The sequence below is a fragment of the Nematolebias whitei genome, chromosome 20 (genome assembly GCF_014905685.2).
Source record: "Nematolebias whitei isolate Nwh7 chromosome 20, NemWhi1, whole genome shotgun sequence".
Classification (NCBI taxonomy): domain Eukaryota; kingdom Metazoa; phylum Chordata; class Actinopteri; order Cyprinodontiformes; family Rivulidae; genus Nematolebias; species Nematolebias whitei.
Window position 1 is genome coordinate 38,094,515 of NC_056517.1, and position 16,217 is coordinate 38,110,731.

The 16,217-nt window shown below is 38.6% G+C and overlaps 1 protein-coding gene across 1 annotated transcript in view; it reads left to right on the top strand.

Annotated features, from left to right (window-relative positions):
• Positions 1 to 16,217, top strand: part of cntnap2a (contactin associated protein 2a) — a 412,697-nt gene that overhangs the window by 164,988 nt on the left and 231,492 nt on the right. Inside the window, exon 2 of the mRNA XM_037694005.1 lies at positions 3,641 to 3,751. Coding sequence (XP_037549933.1) covers positions 3,641 to 3,751 — 111 coding nt within the window. The remainder of the gene's footprint in view (positions 1 to 3,640; positions 3,752 to 16,217) is intronic.

A 16,217-nucleotide genomic window follows, 5' to 3' on the forward strand; every position in this document is an offset into this window, starting at 1 on the left:
TAAATGAATATAGATGTTTACAGATTATTACAGATGTTTACAGATGAGCATAGACGTTTACAGGTTATTACCAATTTCTACAGATGAATATAAATGTTTGCAGATTATTACAGATGAATACAGATTAATATAAACATTTTCAGATGCTTACAGATGTTTAAAGATTAATAAAGATGTTTACAGATGAATACAGCTGTTTACAGATGAATCTAGATGTTTACAGATGCATCTAGATGTTTACAGATGAATACACAAACTTTTTCAGTTTTAAAAGCTTTTTAAGCTTTTTAATTAAAAAGCTGATGATGTTTCTGATCAGCTGATGCACATGTGCAGCAAAAGTCGAATCAATGCAAGTTGCATGAAGTAAATATGTGTTTAAAAGTAAATAGATACATAGCAGTATACAGTCCTGCACCTGAAGGGGTTTCTATAACCTAATTAGAGGGTGTAAATCTATAGTTTCAAGAGGCCTTTTCATTGGTTGTTAATCTTTGTTTTACAAAAACAACACATTCTTTACCAAAGCATCTTTTGTACATAATCCATGCTAGGGTCATCATTTTTTAAATTCTGATCCTGAAAATCCCTTTGCATGGAGGTCCCTCTTCCACCTCACACACACACATTCAGAGAGGTAAAGGGGCCCAGAGGAAATAACTGGAGGCACTGATAAATATTTTTCCTTACACCTCCATTCTTATAAAATCCACCTGCGCTCTATTAAATCCCTCTCCTATTTTATTCATTTCTTTCTTCCCAGCCCTCGATTTGTATGTGACTGACCTGCAACGCATGTTTATGAGCGGCATACAAAATCTGAACCTTTTAACCTGAAAAATACTGAAACTAGAGCTGCAGGTAAATTACTTTACTTGCACTTGTGTGAGTGAATATATGAAGCGCCTGACTGCACCAGAATTATTAATACAATTAGAAGCATACCACTCATCTTTGTGCGACTTTGTGGTCACTAAGATATTCTTCTGCAACATTTAACCATAAATACACACTTGGGTGCAGTCTAATTAAACATGGCTTACAGAGATGATGCTTTATAGGCAACAAAAGAGAAAAAAGTAATTGCCATAAAGATGACCTACAAGCGTAACAATAATTAGAAGATGACACACGAAAACAATAAGAACAAAGAAAAATGAGGTAAAAGAATAAAACATGCTCCAGTTGACCCCAATCAGTGTTTTTTTTTTCTGCTTTAAAGTTTAACATTTCATCAGAACAAAGAAAGAATACCAATAATGGCACACAAAGACAACTAAGAGTACTTCGCACAATGCATTGTTCTCCAAGATAAACCCAAATGGTGTTAAAGTTCTATTGTTGTGTGCTTTTGAAGCAAAAACACATTACGTTGAAGCTTTAAGCGTTGTATTTAAGTGGATAGGTGCAGCTTCGTAATTCTGAGGACGCGCGTTCGTTAAGTGGTATGGATGAGTTTTGCTAAACATTTCAAGCACAGAATATCTTTTCATTAACTGTTGCAAAATAATCTTTGCTGAGGCACTGATGCCTGATGCAAAGATTTCTTGGGATGTCATGTTGAGTGGTTGCAACAGCATGAGATAAATGTGTTTGTTACATCTGCAAGGGGGGAGAGAAGTTGAAGAATATCACTTGGTTGTTAGACATGAGCTGTAACCAGTGACATCAAGTATTACCTCTCTACAAGACAGAAAATAGAACAATCGCACCAGAGCTGCAAGAAAGCAGAAAAATGTGTGATGTGCAAAATTAAATTGCAACATTTTACCCACTCTTTATATTCTCGTCCGTTATCACAATCATCATTTAAACCAGGTGTGAGCATCATGCATGTATTTGAAGCAGAAGGTTTGTAGTTTATTGCAGTCCAAGCAGTTTTTTTGAATAAAGATACTGTGCTGATAGTACGCGGAGCATAAATTCTTGATATTTTACACAATCCTGAATTGTTCTTGTTTGAAAGCCTTCCTGTGTTTACATAAATCCGTGTTTATTGCTCACCAACATAAACGGCAGCCTGTGTGTGTGTGTGTGTGTTTGTGTGTGTGTTTGTGTGACTGTTAGTACAATACCTCCTGAATAAATTTTAATGAAACTAAGAATTTAGTGTATTTCTATAACTGTTTTTTTTTTTTTTTTTTTGGTCAACATGATTTAAGAGCTAGTTACCCAATAATATTACCAATAATATAAACTATAAAAAAGAAACAGATCTAAAATGTGCGCTAAACAATAATAATATATTATAATACGGTTTATTACATATCATCCAGAACATGACTATGTTGTGAGCAGATGGGTATGTATTTAGCTGCTTAATGTAAGAGATCAGCAGCACAGATAAAATGACAATCCTAATTAAAGTGGCATTACAGTGATTATTCTGGTTAGAGATTAATGAGTCTAACAGCCTCAGGGTAGAAGCTGTTCCTCAGTCTAGTGGTTTTACAATTAATGCTCCTCAACCTCCTTCCTGAGGGGAGTGGGGCAAAAAGTGTGTGTGCTGGGTGAGTGAGGTCCTTCATGATGCAGGTGGCCCTCTTCCTGCATCTGGAGGTGTAGATGTCTGTGATGGTGGGGAGGCTGACTCCAACATCTTCTGTGCAGCCTTCACCACTCTCTGCAAAGCTTTTCTTTCTGCAGCTGTGCAGCCTCCATGCCACACGTTGATGCTGGAGCACAGGATGCTCTCCACTGCTCACCTGTAGAAGGAGGTGAGGACTGAGCTTCCCAGACCAGCTCGTCTCAGCCGCCTGAGGAAGTAGAGTCTCTGATGAGCTTTCTTCATCAGGCTGGTGGTGTTGTTGCTCCAGCTGAGGTTGTTGTTCAGGTGCACACCCAAGTACTTGTAGCTGGAGACCACTTCCAACGCAAATCCTGACCTTTAAAAACACCAAAATATCAATAATGCAGTACATTTTAAAGATACTGAGCTAAACTCTGGTGGGGTAGTAGCTGATAGCCATCTGCAACACAGAACTCTAACAAATTCACCTCACTGATGGGTCATCCTGTAGAGACTGTTCATTCCCTCCACTAATGCATTGCTGTCTTGCACGTATATTTGATATGATGATCCCCGCCCACATTGAGGCAGCACTCTGCTCATGGCAAACACAACCATGGCCGGGGTCGAGTAAGGACAGGCTGACTACAGCCAGGCCAGGCCGTGACGGGCTTTATACTGTAAAAAAAAAACAGTTGAATACCTTGTGCACATGGAACTTGTATTGTCTTTTCACATACGAGTTATGTTGCCATTGTGTTTCCAATAAAAGTGCCACTTAAGTCACACTCTTACTTTTTAGAGTGCTATTGCTCATGGGCTGTCTTCAGGTCAGCTTGCCCCTAAGCGGCAGTACAATGCTTGACTTTAAACCTGCGAAACATGGACACGTGCATCTAAAGTGCATGGATTTAAAGGACAATCAAAATTGTTGTAATTAACTTTTGTCCCTGTGAAATTTAACATTTAAATAAATAAGAGTTGCGTCATGTATGTGTTTTCAGCGTTGTCTATATTTCTAAAACGTAAATTAATTTTTTCTGTCCTCTTTCTGTTTCACCTCCATTCTTCCCGTCTCGTTCTTTCCCATCCTCATCTCTCTCTGTCCTCACATTCACTCGCTCCCCACAGAGAAGTGTGATGAGGCTCTAGCCTCTCCTCTACCTCACACGGCCTTCACCAGCTCATCTGTCTTCTCCGGTGGATATGCACCTGGATATGCCAAGCTCAACAGGAGAGGAGGTAGGCACACATGTCCACTCACATGAACAGAAAGAAAACACCACAAACATCCCTGCACTAACACAAAAATGAAAGCTGTGGTCAAGATCTTATTGTAGACACACAAAAAGAGAGTAATGGTCTCATTTAGATACATGTGCATACAACCTTATCAGTGATTTTTGCAGATGACACACTGAGAGATAAATGCCTGAGCCTACATATAGTGACACGCGTCGCAGTGCCTTACAGCTGCTCTAACCTCCAATTCCTTTTTCGCTTATTTTCTTCCGTTACTTCTTCCTTTGTATTCCTTTGTCCCTCCACCCCCTCCCAGTCTTCAGTTTTAATCATTATCTCAGTGGCTCAGGCAGAAGCTCATTTCCACATCAGTCTGCAGCTAAAAGAGATATGGACAGACAATTACACCCCTTTATGTTTATACAATTAATAATTCATAGTTTCCCATCTAATGGAGTCACCCTGCAGCTGAGGCGACTGGGTGGTGAATGCAGACCTGGCGAGTAAAGGCAAGATAATCTGGGGTTTTAATCTACTGAATTACTGCTAGGAAAGAGGCCAGGAGTGGGACTTCTTTGGTATGTGCTTTCTGACCAACCAGAGACAAAAACTAAATGAAAAGAAGAAGAGTACTATCATCTGTGCTATTGAAGTGTAATTGTTTAGCTTTATTTGTTGGACATGCTGTCTTTCATTGACATTTTTCAGGAGTCTGTTTCTGTGTTTAACCTCCTGAGAGCCAGGCTTTTGTTGTCCAAAAGTACATGGAATTAGTAGCGCCTGATAAATTAAATACATTATCTAAACTCTGTCATGGTACAGAAAGTAGTTTTAGAAAAAAATGTCCTCATATGAGGACAGGTTAACTTTTGCATTTTTTTTTTCTTTGCTAATTGGAGTTGGAGTTGCATTTGGGCCCAAAAATACGATCCGACCCGGCCCCGGCCCGTAACCATCATTTCCGAACCCCACCCTACCCGATGATTTAACAGTAATTACAGGTCTGAACCCAAAACAACCTGCAATATTTTTAATTAAGCTTTGATTGCTTATAATATATTAATGGCCCATTGGACGCGCGGGCTGTGGTAAAGTTAGTTTTACATTGGATGTTGGACATTCGAGCTCCGTGGCTTCAGCGGTGCGTTCCTCTCGTTCGAATTCGGCTGACCGAAATCAGACTGTCTGAACGAGAAGAAGACACCGCTGAAGCCACGGAGCTCGAATGTCCAACGTAAAACAAATTTTACCGCGGTGACGCGTGACTGAATAAAAGGGGCAGAAGATCGGAGCTGGGGGGGGGGGGGTGTTTGTCCTTTCATGTTCGTCAAAGAGCATTAAAACAATGTTTCTGCTACAGAGCATGCATCAGGATAATGTTTCTGCTACATTCTGATTTATTCAGACACGGACCCTGCTCTGACAAGTCTGCGTTGGGATTGCACCTGTTTGGGTCATCGGCCGCGCTCGTCCGCTGAGTGCAGCGGCAGAATGAACGTCCATTTGGACGATGGATCGCTGCCGGGCTGTATAATCCCTTCTGACGCTTAACTGAACTTTATTTTACCTGTTTCAAATCCGATCAGTTTACGGTGAAATGGTCGTGTGCGGCTGGTGAAGGTATGGCAAGTCATGTTGCCATATAATTGGATCGCGGCTGATCCGCTGACCCAATCAAAAACCCAACACCGACCCAACCCGCCCATCCAGCACATTATCATGGCCCAGCCCGCCCCAAATTCAAGCCTAGCTTTCGCCCAGGTTAGAAATGATATCTCTAATTAGAGTCAGGAAGTCCCAATTACGCTAAAAACAAAATGTCAGCTTTCTATGATAAGCAGTTCTCTAAAAAAAATGATGTCCTCATATGAGGATTTGGGGTCTCAGGATGTAAAATAATGTATTTAAATCTAAACACACAAGCAAACCAAACTCTTATTTCTAAAATCTGAGTATGTTTTTTTCCAAGACTATTAAACAGCAAGGACACTGTTTTATTAAAACTCTATGAATTCCACATGGACATATCCAGTCTAATCACATAACAACTGGAATTTTGCTCATGTGAAAGTTCACAAGAGAAACTAACATGGGAGATGTGAAAAACACACGTGGACATTGTGTTTGTCATGTAGCGGTGGAACATTATTAGAGTAATAACCTGTGAAACTCATGGAATTATACTAACACCTGTGTGAACAGACAAAAGAAAACATTTCATAAAAATGATACAACTTGTGCTAAATCCATTCAGCATCCTTATACGTTTTGTAGCTCCAGGTGAAATATTTAATATCCAATAAAAAAGTGGAGATTTTATCAAAATTTAGACAAAAGAGTAAAATGGGTTTAGAACTGGTGAACATATCTTTAGCAACAGCAACTGAAAGTCTGTGTTTAATGTGATTTTCCAACATTTTCCTGTCTTTTTCTGTGAAAATAGAGGATTGATAAACCTGGATTATTTGGATTATCCAATCCAGACTTCCCTCATTTGAGCAAGCATCCTACTGTGCACATTCTCGTGTTTTTGAGTTAGTATAAGAACCATTAGAAAAGTAGAATGCATCCAATTGCATAACTAATTATTTTTAAATAACATATTTTTTAACATTATGGCCAAAATGGTATAAATTTGAGGATAATTACAATTACATCCAAATAGTTACAATTTATCACCTAATTACAATTTTTTTACAGCCTGACAATGTGTAATGAATCTAAGTTAATGAAAAATAAATAGTTTGTATTTAACCATCTGTTTAACATTCATGCAGATAACAGTGTTTAATGCAAGTATAAATTGCGTAAATATAATGGTGGAAGTTACCAGCTGAACTTTTCTGTTTAACGAGGTTGCACCGTCACAATAATCATAATTAACTGCGTTGGCAGCACTAGTTTGAGAATGAGCAGAAATGCTTAGTTTCTGTGACCAATTAAAGTCCAGAAGTTTGAAATTAAAATGAAATAACCCATCCCTAATGGGATTACAGTTGGTGCCACATGCACATTCGTTAATTCTCACATCAGAGAACTACAAAAGTTAATCATCTGTGCACATCTGTATGTTGACTCAGCATAAGGACAATGGGTGTTTCTCGTATTCTAATATGTTTTAAATCCGCTTCTTGAATATTTATTTTATTTTAAGTTGAGTAGACAAAGATGTCTAACTTCATCCTAGTGCTGTAAATTAAAGGTTTGGCACTTTATCGAGTCTGTGAGATTATATCTATATTTCTTGTGGTGTTTCTGTGTTTTGTAGTAAATTATGATACTGCTATCCCAACTCTTCTCCGCTCTTTTTCTCCTTCACCACCTGTCGTCTTCGCTCACAACACAGCAGTCCACAGTATGAGTATGTTCTTATAAGCTATTCTCCTCCAGTTTCCCCAATGCTATAAAACAGGGGAGGCACAAAATCAATGAAATGCAATTAACAGCCCAACGTGTTGCAGCGAAACCTATCTTCTTATTTTTCTCATATCTCCCTTTTCTGGGATCCAGACCCAGCCTGAATGGCAGAGAGAATCTCAGCTGTACAACAAACAGGTTCAATCAGAAGCTGATTCACGGTGAAATGTGCCACCATTGACATGTGCACGCATTCTGTCGAAATGACTACATTCAGTGCGTGTCAAAAGGGCAGGCAGCATGCTAAATGTTAAAAAACTTGAAACCAACTACCGTACTTGCTGCCGTACACGTCACACTGCTGTATAAGTCACATTTATTATGCGTCACCGCTGACTCGTTGCATTTGTTATACGTCACCGCTGACCACCCGGGAACATGGACCGGTGTTGTGCCAAAAATCGTCTGGCTGCCAAATAGCAATTGCGAGAGCATTCACGGGAAGACTTTAACAAAAAATTTACAAGATAACCACCTAAAAACAATTATTTGTTTGTCCGAAATTATAGTAAAGGTGTGTCTCAGTTTAACGTTTCCTTAATAAATGTACTTTATACCAAATCAGCTGCATTTCGCCTGGGTGGCACGGCAAAATGCAGCTGATTTTGACGTTTGCGCCAGGAGTTCCGAAGCGAGACGAAGGCGATAGATGAAGCTTTTGTCCTTGGGTACTCATGTCCCAGGAGAAATTTGATAGTCAGCCCGTCTCCGAGGCCGTCGGGAGTCTGATTCAGATAAGCTTGATTTTTGTTTTATCTTCAGGCAGACAGATTTTTTTCTTCAGCTTTGAGTCCATCTGGGCGTTCTGGTTCCGAAAATGCCTAATTGTGGGATTCCATTCCACTGATCATGCTATGAGTCTCCTTCAAGGTCGAACCCGCCACGCTGATGAGTCCCAGAAGCTGCAGGTAGCCTGTGATTCTCAATCGCCTCCACCTTACGGTTAAGCTCGTAAACCAGACGATTTAAAGTTCCCACAGCGAGGACCAGACCTTCACACTGACTCGGGAGCTTTTCCATGGCCGAAACTGCTCCCGATGTCTTTTTCAAAAGTCGATAAAACAGAGCCCCGCCGATGCCAAAAAGCAGAGTCCCTGCTATCATAGATCCAAATATGTAAACATCTTCAACATCCTCCTGAGACAGGACTGTAATGCACATCAATTGCCACACTCCCCACGAATCCATGACATACCCCACAGCGTGAGTCTCAGCTGGACACGCCGGTTCCCCAGGACCTCGTCGTTTTGATGAAAAAATCTTATCAATAGAGTTGAACACCCACGATACCAAATCCATAATCTTCTTAATTTATGTTCGGGAGATGAGACCCAGGCGCTTCAGACACACAGAGAGCAGAGCAGGAAGAAGGAAAAAATGGGGGAGGAGAAACGGAAGCTGCCACCTCGATGAGAGCCTGGGATGAATGATGCATGTTGTTGGAATGATAACTTGAAAAATAGGTGAGGCACATTTGAAGCTTTGATCATTTGTCAGTCAAAGCTCGTGTATGGCATCTCTGTCACTAAATGGTAGTTTTTTTCCTGCTCATTTTAAAACAGCTATAATGGGTTTTTTTCTTCACGTTTTGCATTAAATCATTAAATTGTGGTAAATTGTAAAAAAGAACTGATGTGCCCAAGCACAATGCCTTGACAAGCGTGTGTGCATTCCTTTATTTGAATAGTTATCCAGAACAGTATTTTAAACACATTCCTAACCAAAGGGACTTTCTTCTCTATATTTTTCTTTTTTTTCACAAAAGTTATTGTAACACATAACAGTGGCTTAATAAAATTATTTTCTTAGACCAATTCATTTTGATAATAAGCTGGTGCAATTTATTAATTTTTATATTTAAATACAATGTATTGATATATTCGATTATCTATGTGCTAGATAATCTTTAATTTCCATTTTTCTGGCAGGATTTAACACTTCATTTGTTCTACTTCTTTCTTTCTTCACATTTTCCATTTGCCTATCAAGTACCAGTCTGCTCATTCTTCAATCTAGCCCATCGTTTCTATATTTTAGGGTTATTTTTCATACTTTCTTCCCACTTTCCTACAGATTTTTTTGTCTGCCATCTATCTTTTTGTTATGATATTCTCTACCTCACATCATCGCTGCTCTTCTCGTCTTATCAAACGTACAGTCTCCCACCCTCTTCACTAAAGCTTCTTTTGTCTACTTCAAGTTCAAGACCCTTTATATCTGAACACTGTCAGTCTTTTTTTTTCTGCAGCCTTTTGGTTTATTCCAATAAAAAAGAGCAGCTAAGAGAGCTACAGCCAAAAAAGACCAGCAGAGAAATGATTGTCTTTATTTCAGTTTAATTCAAAGTTGCTGAATCTCATTTTGCACATTTAAAGAATTTTAAATTAATTTACAGGACACAAACTTTGTTTACAAAAATGTTTCTAAACATAAAGTGTGGATAATATATTCTGAATGCTTTCAGTTTCCCTGTTAGAATTTAATTATCATTAATAAAAACTGAGAGACTTCAAACAGTAGAAGAGGCTTCTGGCGAGGCCCAGAACAAACTAAAACATTTGGGATGGATGGATGGATGGATGGATGGATGGATGGATGGATGGATGGATGGATGGATGGATGGATGGATGGATGGATGGATGGATGGATGGCTGGCTGGCTGGCTGGCTGGCTGGCTGGCTGGCTGGCTGGCTGGATGTTTTTTTTTTCTAAACTTTGGGTGGAACATATTCTTCTCGATATATTTTTCAAAGCAAAACAATATTCGTCCAAATGTTTTGTGTCCTTAAATGATACCAGGTGATAAGGCAGCTGTCTTATCTAAAGTAGAATGAAAACAATATTACCTGCACACTGAAAAATACATGAAATAGAAAAAGAACATTTTGTTGCTGTTAAAAGTACAAACGACTAAATGGCAAGTTTTACAGAGGAGCTCCAGCATCATTTTAAATAATGACTAGGGTTGGTAAAGAAACTAGCTGGACCGTTTGACTTGAAACTTGAATGTCAAGCTGAATAAAAATCAACTGTATTTGTCACTGTATGTCACAGCCTTTTGCATAAATTAGCGTGCCCTGAGACTTATACTGCGAAGCGACTTATTTATGATTTTTCCCCATATTTATAATCCAACATTTGGCTGAGATTTGACGATTTCATTCATTCCGGCATGGAAAATATTGAACACTACGATTTGCAGCCACTAGAGAGTGCTGGAGTAATATGGCAAGCCAAGTGTCTCATTAATAGTTAAAAATGGCTATTAATAAGACACTTGGCTTGCCATACTAAGCCACCTTCGTCTCGCTCTGGAACTCCTGGAGCAAACGTCAAATCAGCTGCATTTTGCTGCACAGCCCAGGCGAAATGCAGCTGATGTGACAGTCAAAGTGCATTTATTAATGAAAAGTTCAACTGAGACGCACCTTTGCTATAATTTCAAGCAATTAAATAATTGTTTTTAAGTGTTAATCTTGTTAAATTCTTGTTAAAGTCCTCCCGTGCACGCTCCCGCAGCTGCCATTTAGTAGCCAGTCGATTTTTGGCACAGCGGCCCACATTTCCGGGTTGTAAGTGGTGACGCATCATAGATGCGATTTATGCGGCAAAGCAACATATTTATGTTTTATTTCCACTTTATTAGACATTTTTGGACTGATGCAACATATACGGCGGTGCGACGTGTACGGCGGCAAGTACGGTATATTCAATATTTGAACAATTACATTTCTTCAAGGAATCATACAAGACATTGTCAAGAAAATTATGATCCTTCATTATAACCATTTACAGCCACTGTCTGCCTCTTTTACCCCTAAAGATACTGTTTACTGATTAGACCCACTTCATATGCCACATTCATATCATTTTGGAAAAATATTTGGCTCTTTATTGTTTTTATATTTTCTATCTGATGCATTTAACATGACTAGAACATTTACAAAAGTGGATTATGAGTAGAAATTAAAATGGAACAGAAACGGTTCTCAATGTTTTCACGTATTTTTAATATATTTAGCATTTGTATTGTTGGCTAAGAAAATGCATATTTCAAACATAAAACCTTTTGAACAGATAATAAGCATTGTAGCTTTTTTAAATAAAAATGATGAAAAACACGATCTGAATGACAGTTTGTTCAAAGTTTGGGTTGCAGCATTAAACTCGTTCCTGTCTATTTTTCTCTGCCAACCTGCAACACCTGGTTTTAGCTTATTCAGAAAAAATGTATATGAGAGAAAAATCATTCAGGCTTTGACCAGAAACACAGTGAATAATCTTCAATTATATTTTCCTTGGAAGACAAATGAGATGGAAACTGATCAACTGTGAGTCTTTAGTAAAGCATTAAATATGTGTTTACTTTGCATCACGGTGCGAACGCATGACATTTTCCCACTAATAATTACATGTAATTACTCTGTTCTCCTGTCCTCTGCTTTGTTTCGTCTCCCCCGACCGTCACTTCCCTGCACACCCTTCCTCCAACTCCACCTCATTTCCATTCAACACTCTGTTTTCCACCGTCTCATCCTCGATCCCACACTTCATTTTCTCAAACAGTCTTCCTTCTAGACTCATTATCAGGTTTTTTTTTATATTCTCTCACTTTCTCCTCAGTTTTTTTTCCTCACAGCCTTTAAAAAGTTTCACTTTGTCACTTCTTTTTAAAAACTGTTTATGTCACAGCTGAAAACGGCTCCGACTCGCTGCACTATTAACCAGACCCCCCCTCCTTCTTGTATGCATTACTTTTCACTCTCAGTCATTTGGAAAACTTGTTTGATGTCTCTAGCCATTGCAGTCATCCATCGATAATGACGGTCGTCTTCTAATTAAATTTCTGTTTCCATCCACTCCCTTTGCTCCATGACAGAAAGATGAAGTGCTAGCAGAGGGCCGACCAGCTGTTTTCTTTCTGTTCTTGTTTTTGCAGCAGCCTCAAGTCTTAATTAATTACAGTGTTAAAGTTTCTGTTAATATGGTTGTGCTTATCAGAACTGATAACGTTGATAAATATATTCACATTTATTTTGCAGAAGCTAAAAAAGAAAGGAGTGTGGAACAAAATGGCGTCGGTCATTTATTCATACTAATTCTCTCGCTGCGGCAGACTGTATCACAGGCTTTTCAAACCTCATTATCTGTCATTTTATTCTTTTTTTTTTTGTTCTTTATGGAACTTTATCCAACAATGTGTATTTTTTATATGTCATCATTGTGTTAAATTCTAATACATGAAAATTATTAGAATTTAAGATGTTAAATTTGAGTAATTACAATTTCTGAGTTGTGCAAACTGAATGTATTAAATGGATGCAGCATCAAGGTCTTTGTCCTGGCTGCTTTTAGGAATACAGTTTATTACGTACTCACTTATAATATATAAATCTTAAAGAAATTCATATTCATGTCACCAGCTTTCACATTTCCTCTCATGTATTGGATCGTCTGCAAAAGCAGTAGCAGAATGTAGTCAAATTAATCTGTGAAACAAAAACTACTGGATATTTCAGTTTCCAATAAAAGTTGGTATGATGCAAAAAAAAGTTTATACAAAGTAACAGCATTTTTTGGAAAAACACTAAGTTTTTATATGTTCGGGTATCTTTAATTGCGACGCTGTGCTTGTCTTGTTTTTTTAGTTGTTTGTTTTTGAAGGCTCTGACAAAGAAGATTTGGATCTTAATTCACCAAAGTCTTGAACAGCTTTCGTGCACAACTTTAACCCAGAAATGATGCTTCTAATTCTCAACACCCTTGCAAAGGGAGAAGTGCGCCTCAAACTGTGCTGCAAACTAAAAAGCTTCTCCTTGTTCTGACACAGTTTGTCCACATTTAAATATGATTTAAATATGATAAGATGCATGCATTTAGGAGACATCCTTACAATCATAAAATGTTTAACAGATGGTGCATTACATCCAGGGTGGGGTTAAACCAAATTCTACGTAATTATTTCCTAAAAAAAGGCCTTATCAAGTCCTGTGTTTTGTTTGATTTAATTTTATTTTTTGTCCTGTTGTTATTATGTTGGGGTGAAACATCAGTCTGTGTCTTTTGGAAGTCAGCAGTTGTTGTCAATGTCACAATTCACCTGAAATCTAAAATGTTACAAAATTAATGTTCTATTTTGCTGATGTTTGCTCTGATTTCTTTCTCCATGTGCCTCTCAGGTCATTTTACAATCAGTGCTCTGTCAATTAAATACATATTTAGTTTTTTTTTTTAATCTGTGGGGGTTTAAAAATCTAATGTTTTGCTCTTTAATTTGTTCTACACAAAACAGATCTGAGAGCTCTCAAGCTAAGGAGGCTATGATTAATGATATCGGTGACGAAAGAGAATTATAGTGTAGTTTTACAACCTATAGAGGGACAGAGGGAACTGAAAACAGTGGTGAGCCTTAGCAGGCACAGGTGGAAACTTTGATTCAAGTTAAGAGCAACGTAAAGGAGCTTTCATATCTTTGCTTGTGATCGGGTGGAACAACATGGTTTCTTGAGCTCAAATGTTTAAAATGAGACAGAAAATGTGTCCGATCATTTGCAGGTTTTGTTTTTCTGCAATATTAATTTACTTTGTACAAGGAAACCATCTTGTTTGATTTTCTTTCAAAAGTGCTGCCCCCTACATGTATTATTGCATTTCTGCATGTAGGTTATTGTTTTGTATTACATCTATTTTCCCAGAAATACTTCAAGATACTCTGTAAGTGAAATACTTTGAATTGTTAGAAAAATCTGTTGTTGCATGTTCGATTCAAAATCGACTGAAAAGTTGATCAAAATGCTGAAGTGCACAAAAGCATGTTTAGATTCATGCATGGACCATTATGTAACAATATATCTGATTATTGTTAGTGTTCATAGCATCAGTGGTTGTTTTCTGTATGACACAATGCAGCCGGGTGCATCAGTGTCAGGTTGTTTGGCATCAGGGATAGCTCAAGAATTGTTCTCTTGTTTGAGCAAGATCAAAATGTATTCATCGTCTAAGGTTGGCTTCTATAGAAGGATATTTTTACAAGCTATGAGTCGGGGAACGGATTGTTTTATTTTCTAAAATGCTGCAAAGCTGGAAATACTGACATTAGTGGGTAATGATATACAACCAACAGCAGCAGGGTGTTTTTTTATTCTCTGTTTAGTGTTAACAGCTTATGATCAATCTGCTCTATAACGATCCAGTCATTTGTTTTAGACATAACTTCTATAAAACATAAAAATCTTTTTTAAAAAACTGAAAACTGTCCACTACAACATTTTATTTATAAGCCTCTAAAGCAGTTAAAGGGATTACATTAAAACACTGTTGGAGTCTGTTTCCCAGTTTGGAGGTCACAGCATCAGGTGCTCCAGTGAGCACTGGCATCACTGAACCATTGACTCTCCAAACGTCTCTATTTCTCTTTAGCTTTTCTTATTTCTTGAGCTTCTCGTGCACATCATTACTGGTGTACAGTCACTTTAGATTGCAACGTTTACCTCCACTGCTTTCTTTATTTGTTGATCAGTACCATGTCTGGCTGGTTAGCCATCACCAGTTTGTCAGACTGGATCAGGAAGCCCCACAGTTTCTTGGTATTCTTGATTCTCCACATCCAACCTTGCCTGCATGATCTCCACCATGTACTCAGCACAGACGTTAATTTACATTAATAATGCTACTTAGTTGAGACTTTTTTAATGTATGCTTTGCTTGCGTGCATCTCACATCCATCTTACATTTACATTTATTTTGTGCACGATTATCTCAGAGGGTGCCGTTGCACAGTCTGCAGATAGGGTCTGTCCGTGGTGGAATCCTCTACAAGATGCCTTTTTGCTGCCGTGATTAATGTCTCTGTGCTGATTCCTCAGTCCAGCTCTCTCTGGTCACTCGTAGGATTTCTTATCAGCCTCTTCCTTGGTGGTGCACGCCGTGCCGGGGCTCATTATTCCATTATTCCATTCCAGTGGCCTCTTGTTCCTTCTTTTACACACTGGAATTGTTCTGTCTGAACACTCACTTAGCAGTTCATGATTGGAGGCTTCCGGACGGATGTACGCATATATACAGGTAGATATACTGTAGATATATTTTTTTTAAGTTGACTTCAACATGATAAAAATCGAGTTGATGTTGAGTAGTCGCTGTGACGTCAGATGAACTCAAGATGCCATATTACCCAGATTCACAGAAGAAGAAAAAGTCATTTATGCACAACAACAAAAAAAAAAGACCAACAAAACATCAGGAGCGTATTTTTCTTTTCAGGTCTCTCTTGTAAATGAGTCCTCCAGGCTCAATGGGATTAACCTGTCTAAAAAAAGGTTGAATGAATGCTCCTACCATTTATCATACTGCAAATAAGCCACAGGAAAACCAAAACTATTTTTAAGCTGCAAAAGTGAAAGAAACGTGTCTATTTTAGAAAGGAAAAAACAAAAACAGAGGGGCGGGCGGTGAGGATTAAATAAAGTTCACTCGCTGTCAATAGTCTCCTTGATTTCAGTTTTTGGTTTTCGGTCCTGGTTCACGTGTAAGAAAACAAGAGCAGGATGAAGGCGTGCCTGTTTTTGCGTAACGGTATTAGCAAGGGAAAAAAATGTCTCGCTGGGAGTGTTGGTTGCCAGAACAGCTTAATATCTTCTGCTGAGTTTTGTCAAACTGTCCTTATTGCTGGTCCACCACTGCAGCGGGTTTGCCACGGTGTCTGGGATAACAATAAATAAATAAATCACGGACCTCTTAAGCAGCGGAGCAGTATACTGATCTTCTGTCACTCTGAAAACATGGCCCAAAAAGTTGCACAAAATCCTCCTCGAGTCTGACTTCTTTCCCGGTCACCGGCTCGACCAGATTATTTGGCATTTCCTCTTCCGTCATGTGACTGCGACTAGTCGACGTGAACTTTAACAACTTGTGAGCTGTCCTAGAATCGACTAGTTGATTCAACCACTAATCTGTCTGTCTGTCTGTCTGTCTGTCTGTCTGTCTGTCTGTCTGTCTGTCTGTCTGTCTGTCTGTCTGTCTGTCTGTCTGTCTGTCTGTCTGTCTGTCT